At 50.3% G+C, this 12,841-nt stretch overlaps 4 protein-coding genes across 4 annotated transcripts; all 4 read left to right on the top strand.

The window, feature by feature from the left end:
• Positions 1-628: 628 nt before the first annotated feature.
• On the top strand, positions 629-1,525 carry ASPVEDRAFT_80095 (PEX11 family protein; the record flags this gene model as incomplete). The annotated part of the gene is made up of 3 exons (XM_040816813.1): positions 629-695; positions 824-1,301; positions 1,363-1,525. 3 exons carry the CDS (start codon positions 629-631, stop codon positions 1,523-1,525), a joined length of 708 nt encoding a protein of 235 aa, XP_040664209.1.
• Positions 1,526-2,849: 1,324 nt separating this feature from the next.
• ASPVEDRAFT_123266 (putative plasma membrane antiporter) lies at positions 2,850-4,958 on the top strand (the record flags this gene model as incomplete). The annotated part of the gene is made up of 8 exons (XM_040806064.1): positions 2,850-2,904; positions 2,979-3,047; positions 3,104-3,213; positions 3,262-3,435; positions 3,498-3,910; positions 3,964-4,379; positions 4,428-4,526; positions 4,576-4,958. 8 exons carry the CDS (start codon positions 2,850-2,852, stop codon positions 4,956-4,958), a joined length of 1,719 nt encoding a protein of 572 aa, XP_040664208.1.
• A 1,147-nt stretch (positions 4,959-6,105) lies between these two features.
• Positions 6,106-7,300, top strand: ASPVEDRAFT_124516 (pfkB family carbohydrate kinase superfamily; the record flags this gene model as incomplete). The annotated part of the gene is made up of 3 exons (XM_040806187.1): positions 6,106-6,217; positions 6,275-6,472; positions 6,561-7,300. The coding sequence occupies 3 exons, from the start codon at positions 6,106-6,108 to the stop codon at positions 7,298-7,300; spliced, it is 1,050 nt and encodes a 349-aa protein (XP_040664207.1).
• Positions 7,301-10,118: 2,818 nt separating this feature from the next.
• Positions 10,119-12,446, top strand: acuF (phosphoenolpyruvate carboxykinase PCK1; the record flags this gene model as incomplete). Its single annotated transcript, XM_040806150.1, has 4 exons — positions 10,119-10,300; positions 10,438-10,513; positions 10,570-10,770; positions 11,100-12,446. The coding sequence occupies 4 exons, from the start codon at positions 10,119-10,121 to the stop codon at positions 12,444-12,446; spliced, it is 1,806 nt and encodes a 601-aa protein (XP_040664206.1).
• Positions 12,447-12,841: the final 395 nt, after the last annotated feature.

Genomic DNA, 12,841 nt, shown 5'->3' with positions numbered 1-12,841 from the left:
ACTACTCAATCCATGACTCTTGAAGAAAGGAGATCATTTGCTGCGTACCATTACTGGAAAAGGTCTACGGTGTAAGAAGCTAGCATCTGTAGAATCTGGATGGCCTTTGGAACAACATTTTTTCCTGATTTTTCGCTCCATGCTGTATATCTCGGATTCATATTCCTGGCCTGTGATTATTCATTGTCGTGCCGTGATCAAGCACTAAACACGGGCGAGTATACATATTCGGAAGCAGAGCAGGGTAACTAAGTAGTTATTGGGTATCAATGTCGGTGGTATTACTAAACCTCGGAAAGCTCCCTGCAGCGATAATGATGAAGGCGAAGCTGTCACGGTTCGATCGGGAATCCAACCCGGAATCATGCTAAACCGAGGTTCAACTGGCCGACGACTGCCCCAGAGCCACCAACCGCGCGGACCCAGCAAGTTCATTTACCGATCGCTTCCCCCCTCCCCCGTCTTTTCTCCAACCCAGCAACCACTACTTCTTTCTACGGGCCGCCCATATCATCGTGCTGCTCTATCTTACCCTGCCTTTGCCAGCTGGTCTGCCATCGATTCAGTTCATCCCACGCTTCCAAACCTAAATTCCCATTTGCCGACTACTTCTCCGGTGACAGCGAAAATGGTCGCAGACGCTCTGGTTTACCACCCTGCCCTGGCGCACTACCTGCGCTTTGTGGCTACAACGGGTATGTTGAATTCTCTATAACTTTGCTTACTTTCTTTGCTTCGCCTTGGGTTTCCCAGTATGGCGCTTTTATGAGTGAAGAGAGTGGCTTCGCGCACCCATGGATTCGATTCTAACGCAACTTTCTAGTCGGCCGAGACAAGCTCCTCCGTACCCTGCAATACTTCTCCCGCTTCTATGCCTGGTATCTGTATCGCACCAACCAGCCCGAAACCGCGATTGCCCCATACAATGCAGTCAAGAAGCAGTTCGGAACAACACGAAAAATCCTCAGGATCGGAAAGTTCGTCGAACACCTCAAGGCTGCTGCTCTTGCGGCCGATAACAAGGGCCCAATCGACCCTGTTCTGCGTTATCTGGCCATCGGTCGCCAGCTCGGATATGCTGGTTACCTGACTCTCGACACAGTGAGCGTTGTTGATGCTATCGGTTTCCGGAAACTCGATGGTGTCAAGCGCATTCAGGAGTCGGCTTATCGCTCCTGGTTCTCTGGGCTGCTCTGCAGCGTGGTTGCAAGTGTTTACACCTTGTACAGGCTCGGCGAGAAGCAGAAGACCCTGGATCTGAAGGAAGGCGAAGGAGTTGTAGAGGCGAAGAAGCTCGAGAAGTATGTACCTTTAGCGTCAAGATTTTGGATTGATAAAGAAGACTAACGATGTAAAACACAGGGAACGCTCCGCTGCTCGCATCCAGCTCTTTTCGGACCTCAGCGACTTGGTGATCCCAGCCTCCGCCATTGGTCTTGCGAACTTCGACGATGGACTTGTCGGTATCGCAGGTACAGTCAGCAGTTTGATTGGCTTGTGGAGCCAGTGGCGAAAGACTGCTTAAATTACCGATGCTGGAGTCTCCGGGCAGGCTCACGATTAGCTCCATGTTATGATTCTTGTGTGTGGCTTACAAGTTGGCGACCAGATACCCAGGGCGATTGCGTCGGAGCTGCTGGCATCCTAGAACTATTCGCCTCCTCTACTTCAGCTTTGCAACTATCTGAGGGGTGGATGGATGGGTGTGACAGCAAATATCCACAAGTTTCGTTATTCGATCTTCTAGTCTGGCCACAACGGCTTTTTCTTATTCTTGGCAATTGTCGGACACAGTTTTCATGGGTATATATATGTACTTTAGATTCCAGTTTCATATGTCCCTTTCAAATTCAACAGCGGTTTGCTTTGTTATCTTCGAGCCTATTAATAGCCATTCCGAGCAGTTGAACTGCCTCAGGCGTGACAGGTCGATCACGACCCACTATCCAAACTGCTTCAGCTTCAACTGACGAAGCTCAAGCGCCGAATTCTCACTCGAGGCTTGCATCTTGAAACCCCAATTACCAGCAGCATGTCTACGTGGAAGCCCTTGTCATTTCTTCAGCATCTTATCAATTCCGGTCGTCTTCCGCGATTGTCTCCCCAAGGTAGCTGTCAGGTTTCCTCTCCTGAATGGCCTATACCGGCAAAGGAAATTGGAATGATCTACGTTTAGTAGTGCGTACTACGTATCCTGTTGGCTCATAAGTGGGTTCACAAAGCTTAGCTATGCGCCACATTGCCTCCTTATTGCAAAGAGCCTGCGTCCATCCTGGCGCCAGCAACTCTCAAACAACATCCACTTCGTCTTCACCCCCAATAAAATCTGGGTTTGAAGGCCACATCTTCGAATTTTCAACGTGATTTGTTGACGCCATAGAGCCTGATGTTATGTGTTGGCGTTTCACCTCCTGACTATCAACTCGCGAGGCTCTGGGTCATGCCCAATGCTTGTCCAAAGTTTGTGCCTGCAAGGGCGCATACAGAGCCCCACTCGGAGCTGACACTCTCGTCGGTGGAGGTATGTGTAAGATAACGACAAAGGGGTCGAATAACACACTACAAACTGCCGCCGATGATGCGTCCCCCTTGGGTCCCGCTGCTCGCGCAAATCCACGACATTCCAAGCTTTTCACGGTAAGGGCCAGCCTCCCCTGAAATGAGGGCGCCTTTTGCCTTTCTTGTCGATGGTTATCTAGTTGGGCTTTACGAGAATACACGCAGCTTGAGAGTCGCTGTATTCTCTTTAGTCGAAGAGTTGTCATTCTATATCTGATATTAGGTTTGCCAACCGACATCTGCTCTTTACGCAGCTATCATTAGGGGATCACGATCTTCCATTCAGCACTATGCTACACCCGGTACTTGATCTCAGCGACCTTAACGTTATACTCGTGGTGTCAAGTGAGTTCGCCGCTTCCTTATCCGCGTTACCCTTTGTTGGTTCCCGTTAAGCTAAACTTGTATTTCCTATCTAGGCTTCTACGCTCTCGTTATTGGTTTTATATCTCTGAAGGTCAAGCAAAATTGGTATCTCGGTGAAGCCTGTATAGAACCTAATTTGGCCGATTCCGCTCTCATACTAATCTATTTACTATCCTAGTGCCGGCCTTTGTCACCGGTGTCGTTTTTGGGCCGTTCGGCGCGAACCTCGTCAGGGCACTTCCTGCAGGAAGAAGTCAGATTGAGAACACGGCAAACGAAATCACCTATGTATGCCGATTTGAGATTCTCCCAGGACGGAACACTAACAATGCCTAGTCATTGACCCGACTTGTGATCGGGATACAGTTGGTGAAGGTTGGATATGAATTGCCCAAGAAATACTTGAAACGCCGCTTCAAGGAAATGACGATCTGTCTACTACCTTTGATGGCCATAGGGTGGATTGCAACATCTACGTGCATCAAACTAATGATCCCACGTATCTCGTTTGTAGGTCTACTCTCTTCTTATTATAGACTGAGCCAATGCTAATATTGAATACGCCTTGATAGCTCGCAGCTCTGATTATAGGCTCCTGCGTGACTTGCACCGATCCCATTCTCTCCCAAGCTATCGCAAAGGGCCCATTCGCTGATAACTATGTTCGCCGGCACCTCCGGGAGTTCATCTCGTCTGAGGCCGGTGCGAATGACGGCTTCGGCTTCCCTTTCTTATTGCTCGGTGTGTCACTTCTTCGGTATGCCGGTACACCAACGAACGCTATCGTACTGGAGGAATTTGATCTTGCGAAAGGGGAGCCGGATCTCCTCGGTGCAACGGACGTCGGCCGTTTTGGTGGCGGCGCAGGTACCGCTCTTAAGCATTGGTTTGTGGAAGGGTTTTTATACATGATTGTTTTAGGCACTGCCTATGGGGCTGTTGTCGGCTTTGTTTGTCGGAAAATCCTGGACGTGTCTACTAAAATGTGTGTTCCTCCTTGTTAGATTGACCTAGTGTTCAGCGCTGATTCCTGAGCAGGAAGTGGATTGATCCAGGGTCCTTCACCTTGCTTCCCGCAGTTCTAGGTATATTCATTGTCGGCTCATGCGGCTGTTTTGGTTCCGATGAGACTCTAGCATGCTTTATTGCAGGCAGTATGCTTAATTGGGATGGCCTTTATAATGCAGAGCTTCAAGCGCGGCATGATTCGTTCAACTCGGCCCTTGAAACTCTTCTCAACTACTTAACCTTTGGGTATCTTGGTGCGGTTATGCCTTGGAACGAGTTTCATATGCCCGAAACCACCGGTGTAACTATACCTCGCCTTCTAGGGCTGGGAATGCTGGTACTAATATTTCGGCGCATTCCTGCAATCATGGCAGGATATCGGTTCATGCCGGAGATTTGTAGTAACTGGACTGAAGCCCTATTCATGGGACATTTTGGGCCAATTGGTTGGTAGTAATCCGTGGTATCTACTATGACTTATACTAACTTGCTAGGGGTTGGTTCGATTGCATATGTAGAGTATGCTCGACGACTATTCCCTGAAGGCGAAAGCGATAGAGAAATCAATGCTCTAACCAATGCCATGAGACCAGGTAAGTCACCACGCTATGGCCAAGTAATCGTTTGTCTAACGGAAGATAGTTGTATACTGGCTAGTTTTGTTTTCGATCATTGTGCACGGGTTGTCTGTCCCTTTCCTTCACATGCTCTATAAAGCCTGGGATGTTCCGAGGGTCCACGACCACCCTGTGGAAGTGGCTCTTTTGTCTGAGAACGAACCGTTGCCGAACAACAGCACGGCGAACCCACAACGACACTCTGTACTGGTAAACAACCGGTTCGCCGAGCCAGACAGCTCTGCCGAGGACTCAGATGAAGAAAAAGAACTAAGAGAGCATCGAGCCTCCACCGAGAGGATACGGCCACGGAGCGAGCGTAGCTCATCCTCGCATAGCCTAGAAATGCAGGTGTCCCGCGAATCAGCTCGCCTGAGTCGTGAAGCGGATCCAAGGAACATCGTATGAATGCCTTTGGAGGTCTACAGTATGATTGTCCAGATTAAAGAAAAGACAAGGAAGTATCATTCATTCATTGCTCATCAACTCTCGTCCTCCATCTCAGCGACAGGATATCATTTCCCAGCCCTACCATCACAATACTATACGGGACGGCGCCGTCAGCTACTATGGTCCCAGTCCTCCTAAATTGTCCGGCTTAGACGGGGCAGGTCTACAAGAAGTCAGTTTACTGCTCTCGTCAAGAAAACAGAAATTTCACACATACGCTGCCGCAAGAGCCGCAGCTCTTGTTGTCACCATCAATGGTGGCACCGCATTTCGGGCAAGCGTTGTGTCCGGCCATTTCGATATTGTGGTTGGTTGTGCTTGTTTGTTTGGATAGTGTTCTATACCGGGAGACTGATTAGCTTGATCGACACCGTGTGGAGAGCGGGAAGGGAGGACCTTGTGTTCTCAACGGAGATGTCTCTGCAGAAGAAGAAGTTTGATGAAGAGATGACAAAAGATGAAAATGTGAGAGGCGAGGAGTGTTTTATTTCCTACCCCGCCGCTGGTGAAGCCCCGCTCTACCCGATGTGGGATGATTGGTTGTCTTGGGTGGAATCCCTGCGAGAAGTCGATGGTCACACGGTGGATCGTGGGTTTTGTACGTGAAGTTATTGGACAAAAGATATATATCGCTTCACAACTCCTTGGAGAGTGCGTTTCGGACTCTTGATGACTGACGTCGTGGCGAAGGCGCCATCCTGAGCTCGTCATTTCCAATGTTTCCAATCTCCAAAGTGCAGAAATATAGTATAGCTCGGCCAATAACAGTCAGGGCTTCTTGCGCCTTATCAGCTGAGCGTATTTCCTGGAGAACGTTGGTCGGATATTATAGAGCAGCTCAAATATGGAATGTGATTGCTGGTTACACGACTAAAATATATCATGAAACCCCAGGCACATGCTGTAGCACTACCTAGGTACTACCTGCTATTACCGCTCTGAACATGAACTACTGCTTTACTTTTGCAACTAGTCATGACTGAGACCACTATTCTGTACCTGCCAAGAAGTTTAAGGCTATGGGCGCTGACCGCACGTCCAGGACCCAGGTTGTCGGTTCAGTAGGCAGTCCGTCAACCGCCACAACACAACCAGCCCATCTACAATGACCACACCTAGCATCTCCTTTGTGAGCCTCGGATTGGTGGTTCTCGATGAGATTCGCTTTCCTAATCAAGAACCATTAATTAATGTCGTCGGTGGCTCTGGGGCCTACGGTTGGTTTCCTTGTGGACCTTTGCTGGATATATATTCGCGACACTGACAAGATATAGCTACGCTTGGAGCCCGTTTGTTTCTTCCTATTCCACTAAGTCGTTCTCTGGGATGGCTGCCGCATATTGGAAATGACTTTCCTGAATCAACGATACGATATCTTACGAGCAAATGGGATACAACATTGATAATTGACAAGGAAACTGATAAGCCATCGACAAGAGGCTTGCTTGAATATAAAGATACTACATTTGGACGTGCGTGATTCCCCTTGACTATTTTAACCAGTCATATCACTGACAAAGGAAATTGAACTGAGCGCTAACCTAGCCTTTGTCTATCTAGCCAAGGACTTTAAATACACAACCCCAATCCTCCAAGTCCAGATAAACAGCCTGAAGGGCACCCCACTCCTGGAATCAAAGGCCTACCACTATCTCGAAACGCCGCAAAACATTATAAACCGAGTCTCAGATCTTCTGAGTGTTAGGAAAAGCGAAGCCGTACCAGAGCGGCCTTTGATTATCTGGGAACCTGCTCCTCCGTCCTGCAGGGTAGAGAACTTGCAACCATGCCTTGAAGCCGTACATACTGTCGATGTATTCTCACCAAACCACCTGGAGTTAGCGGCCTTCTTCGGAGACCCGCCACCATCCGCCCTGGATAAGGGGAAGATTGAGTCTTTGGCGCTAAGGTTTCTGGACAATGGCGTTGGCCCGGATGGAAAGGGGACTGTGATTATCCGAGCTGGAGAGTATGGATGTTTTATCTGCGCACGCCATCTCTCACCTTCTTGGCTGCCTCCGTTTTATAAACACGGTCCAAGAGAAGAGCATAATAGCAAAGTCGTTGATCCAACTGGGGCAGGGAATGCATTCCTAGGGGCGTATGCGATTGGATACCTTAATACGGGAAATGGTATGGAGGCTGCTTGCTATGGTTCAGTTGGAGCGTCGTTTGCGCTGGAGCAAGTTGGGATGCCTGACATAAGGACGGATATATCAGGAGAGCTATGGAATGGGGAATCTGTTCGCTCGCGATTGAAACTGTATCGAGAGGCTGTTGGAAGAGGCACTTCAACGTAGGTCTACGAGTGCCATCACCTAAAAGGGAGGTTTCGGGAGGACCGAGCCGCATAATTTTATTCCTCGGGTTTCCAGAATGGACGAAGAACATAGAAGTTGTGCAACCTCAACAGCTGTTCCGACCAGATACTTCCCTGTCAGTATTATAGCGAGTGCATTTCGGGCAATATGAATCGGGTTTCGATAGAACAATTCCAGGACAGCAATTTGAATCAAGTAGTAACTACCTAATCGCCTAGTATAGATATTTAAATTCACTTCCCCTATAGGAAGAGATAAACAGGCACAATATCGATGACGGTTATCGGGCCCTCATCGTCAGCCCTGGATCTCGCGACAATGACATGACCGACTGTTTACTTTCGGGAGAAGAAGGACCGAGTTCGGATGGATTCGCGATTGCCCAAGGGTATAGTCTTAGCCTGCCAAGTTCCCCGTTTCAATACTGCGTGGACGTCATCGCATGCATGAAATATAGGCCTCGACTCGGGAGTGGTCAGGTTGTACTACAATTGCGTCGGAAGGCCCGATATCAATTTGCAATGCTATTGGACTGTCTATGTGTGTTATCATCGAAGGCCCCCATTCTTGGGTTCTGTTCTCAGTGCTACCTGACGATGGATTTGAAGTAAATATACGCAGAGCAAACGATTAATCACACGTGGATAGCGCACTGATTGATTAAGAGCCGCTGGACGAGAAGAGTTGACAATTATTAGGCAGTCGTGTATGGCTTCAAAAACACCAGCAAAGCAAATTAGTACTTTCCCGAAAATGCGCGGAAAACACAATTTTTTTCTTGAGAATGGCCTTTTCCGGTGATCTTCAGGACCAAGTTATTTTGATTTCTCCTATTATGAGGCATTTAAAATGAATAATTAAATAATGGCTGCTGCGGCTTCCCGAAAATCAACCATCGTGAAGGGCCAGGGCTGTTCCTAAATCTTCCGGATTTGGAACCCCTGCATACCCACCGCGTTCTTGGACTAGGGCCCAGTCCCGTGTCTAGGGCTTCTGCACAGCCCGGGGGGTTCTAAATTCGAAAGGGCAAAGGCCACTTTTTTGCACATGAATCGGATTGCTTCCTAACCTGCCCGATTTGTGGGTCTGCTGTCCATTTTTTTCAGGGGTCTTTGGTTTTCAGCTACGCAGTACCGGGCCGGCAGGGAGTTTATGTGATTATGCCTCAAAAGACGTCACTTCGAATAGCGGTGAAGTTGTCTTTTTTTCCTCTAAGAAGACGAAGGGCAACAGCGACAAACCGTAGTTAGGGACCTCATTGTGCTGGTGATGCCTAGGTCCGGGGAAGGGCCCGTGTGGTCCAGGCTCGCCGCTCGACCGGATGCGGGGTACACCAGACTCTTCCAGGGATGGACGGGCGCAGCATCAGCCCAGGGCTCTCCTCCCCGGGCATGGCCTCTGGGGACTTGGGGCTGGTGCAAAACTGGTCAGAGCGTCCCCCCTCTCAGTCTCCAGAGGTTTGCCGACATGCAGGTGGGAAAAAAGAAAACAAGTGGCTGATACATTGAAGGACTGTTTTCCGTATTGGTGAGCACGTGAAGGTCAAGCACGCCGATGCTAGCCAGAAATCCTGGAGCACCGCCTGACTGATAGAAAAAAGCCACCAGAATGGAGCCTTTAAAGGTGGCACGGTCTAGATTGCTACATCTCTCATCATGCGCTGGTTGACTGGGGGAAGTGTTGGTAGTCACGGCTGAGGCCTCAGAATGAGCCCCTTGAACCTCCCCGCGGCGCCATCCCTCTCCCCTTTGGCACAACAAGGTATAACGACATACAGTGTAGTCGAAGCATATGAGCTTCCGATCCCAGCATTGCATCGACAGCGCTCCGTAGTGCACGGCAATAACTTCTGCCCACGCCTGCGCGTCCAGTGGCGTTGGATTGGCAATCAGGCAAATCCTGCCAGCCGATTGGCCGGCGGGCGGCTGGCCTCGGAACCACTGTTAGTCACCGGCACTGTGGGGGCGGAGGAGAACCCGAGTCTGATCCCGGTCTTTCGTCATTATTCGGTCGAGGCTTTTCGTGTCTTGCATGTTGAGCCATTTGTTTATGACATATCTAATCTGCCTGCCGAAAGAGAGCAGTAGCCCGGCCGAAGTGGAGGATTCAGGGCCGCATCGCAGGCCTGTGAGACGTAGATGCACGTTGGAAGATGCCGTTCCCAGCGCTGCCTGGACGGGAATAGACTCGATTTCTTAGCCGAACGCTGATTGCGCTCTCCCCGCAAATTCGGTTCTTAGCCTCGACACTAAATCCAGCAGAACACATGGGCTGGGCGGCCTATGATGCGAGTGCGGTCAATTCAACGTCATCACTGGGCGTCGTTCCCTTGGCTTGCCTTGGAAATTCACTGGAGACTGACGATGGCAAACCCAGTCGAGGCTTGTGAATACAGTTTGTTGTGTCATGATTCGCCATTGTCGTTTGCAGCAGCCCGTCAGCGGGTTTGCCGTAGTCATAAATTAGTAGTCTGCTGCAGTCTCGACTGCTCCCTCGCTCTCCATCCTCCTGCACTGCGGCATTTAGTGTGCTTTACTCCGACTTGCGCTGTTTCTATCTTTGATAACACTGGCCAGCCTGACCCGATCTTGGGCTGTTCTCTCTTCCTGTTGGTCCAGCGACCCATTCTTCCGAAACCACTTCGTGCCCACATCTGGGGTTCGGGAGTAATCGGACTATCGTGAGAGTCGTCTATCGCTTCAACTCGGCCTTAGCCCCGTCATCTCCCGATATTCTGTGGAGAAGCATCATCGGGAAAGCGAAGTGAAACGCCTTTGCTGCCTCGACGGCTGTGATCATGGGTTCTGGTACAAACATTCATATACCCCCTGTTGTCCCCCCAGAACCAGGTCCTCTCTACTCAGATTTCTTCCAACAACAGATTGCAAAGCAACGAAACAACAACTATCACTCGACTTCATTAAAAACAATGGTTGCTTCATCTGTTAATCGTACTGCCCTGCACCCTGGTGGTGTTCAGTATGTCTTCCCTCGTTGCCCCTGTCTCTCATTGCCCCTCGCTGTCATCGACTTCGTCGGCGATGGTGTTGCACGACTCCTTGATACATACCACCCTGCTCTCCTATCATGAGCCCTGCTAACACATGATTGTCCAGGCCTGGCAAGAGTCACACCGAACTCGAAGAAGAACTTCACGAGCACGCCCACATTGACTACGAGCGCGTTGCTATTGTAAGTTGTGCCCGCCGGCCGAACCTGCCGAACCCGTCGCTAACACCCTTGATTAGATTGCCAACCCTTCAGTCGCTGCTCTCTATGAAGATGCTCTTGTCTACGAAACTGGTACCGCTATCACATCAAGCGGTGCTCTCACAGCCTACTCTGGCGCCAAAACTGGTCGCTCCCCTTCAGATAAGCGTGTCGTGAAGGAGGAGTCCTCAGAGAAGGACGTCTGGTGGGGACCCGTCAACAAGCCCATGACTCCTGATGTAAGTCTCAAGCTTTCTGTTACTATGCAAATCCCTATCCCTTGCTTTCTCCCCATACTTGCGTGGATCGACTGCGCATGAGCCTTTCCTTTCCGGATCCCGACGCAAGGGTGCGACCGGCCTCATAAATGCCTCACGAAATGAAATGCCTCATTATATGTTGGCCTGAGACATTTTTTTTGAGAGCCTATGCAACTCTACTCGACTTCAATTTGTTTACTTCATGGTTGTTGTCGTGGATTGGCAGTGGATCCGCTTGCATAGATCTTGCATACACCCGTGTGACGTCACTATACAGAGAGAGAACTATTGCTGACTGAGAGCCTCAGGTTTGGCGTATTAACCGTGAACGTGCTGTTGACTACCTCAACACCCGAAACCGCATCTACGTTATCGATGGATTCGCTGGCTGGGATGAGCGCTACCGTATCAGCGTCCGTGTTGTCTGCGCGCGCGCCTACCACGCTCTCTTCATGCGCAACATGCTTATCCGTCCCTCAGCCCAGGAGCTCGAGCACTTCCACCCCGACTACGTGATCTACAACGCTGGCTCTTTCCCTGCCAACCGCTTCACAGAGGGTATGACCTCTGCCACCTCAGTCGCCATCAACTTCGCCGAGAAGGAGATGGTCATCCTTGGTACTGAGTACGCTGGTGAGATGAAGAAGGGTGTCTTCACCATTCTCTTCTACGAGATGCCCGTTAAGCACAACGTTTTGACTCTGCACTCTTCTGCCAACGAGGGTCAAAACGGTGATGTGACCGTCTTCTTCGGTCTATCCGGAACTGGAAAGACTACTCTCTCCGCCGACCCCAAGCGTGCTCTGATCGGTGACGATGAGCACTGCTGGACCGACCGTGGTGTCTTCAACATTGAGGGTGGCTGCTATGCCAAGTGCATCGGACTCTCTGCCGAAAAGGAGCCCGATATTTTCAACGCCATCCGCTTCGGCTCCGTTCTCGAGAACGTCGTTTTCGACCCCATCAGCCGTGTTGTCAACTACGACGACTCCACCCTCACTGAGAACACCCGCTGCGCCTACCCCATTGAGTACATCGAGAACGCCAAGGTTCCCTGCTTGTCCGACAACCACCCCACAAACATCATCCTCCTCACCTGCGATGCTCGTGGTGTCCTCCCCCCTATCTCCAAGCTCACCACTGAGCAGACCATGTTCCACTTCATCTCCGGTTACACCTCCAAGATGGCCGGTACTGAGGACGGCGTAACAGAACCCCAAGCCACCTTCTCCTCTTGCTTTGCCCAGCCCTTCCTTGCCCTGCACCCCATGCGCTACGCCCGCATGCTTGCAGACAAGATCTCCCAGCACAAGGCTAACGCCTGGCTCCTCAACACCGGTTGGGTTGGTGCTGGTGCCACCACTGGCGGTAAGCGTTGCCCTCTGAAGTACACCCGTGCCATCCTCGACGCCATCCACAACGGCGAGCTCGCCAAGGCCGATTACGAGACCTACGACGTCTTCAACCTCCACGTCCCCAAGAGCTGCCCTGGCGTTCCCGACGAGATGCTCAACCCCAAGAACAGCTGGACCGCCACAACTGGCTTCTCCGACGAGGTCAACAAGCTCGCCAAGCTCTTCAACGAGAACTTCACCAAGTACGCTGATCAAGCCACCAAGGAAGTCATCGAGGCCGGTCCTGTTGTTCAACAGTAGATCGATCGCCTGTGATGCATGACTGGATGAAGAAAAAAAAACGGATTTCTTTTGTTTTTCCTTGTCTCTTTTCCTTTAACTTCTTTTCACTTTTTCTTTTCAATTTATTCCCACAATGTTCCTTTCCTTTCTGTGTTAAACTTTTTTTCATATTGCATGGCGTGCTGCGTTTTCATATAATTGGGTCTCTGCTTCGCTCTCCTTGTCGAGAGTCAGGAATGATACAACTTGGCAATGCCTTTTTGGCTCTGCGATGAATAGTCAGTAGATGTTAGACAATACAATCCAATGACTATTCCCAAATCATTGTTTCTTTTCTTCCACCTGAATAGCCATAGCTAGTAGAATCGACCAAGCGTGGACTATCAGCCGTGCCGACTTGCCGTGGTGCGGAT

Source organism: Aspergillus versicolor, assembly GCF_001890125.1.
Source record: "Aspergillus versicolor CBS 583.65 unplaced genomic scaffold ASPVEscaffold_2, whole genome shotgun sequence".
Lineage (NCBI taxonomy): Eukaryota > Fungi > Ascomycota > Eurotiomycetes > Eurotiales > Aspergillaceae > Aspergillus > Aspergillus versicolor.
This window is presented reverse-complemented; position numbering and strand designations above follow the sequence as displayed.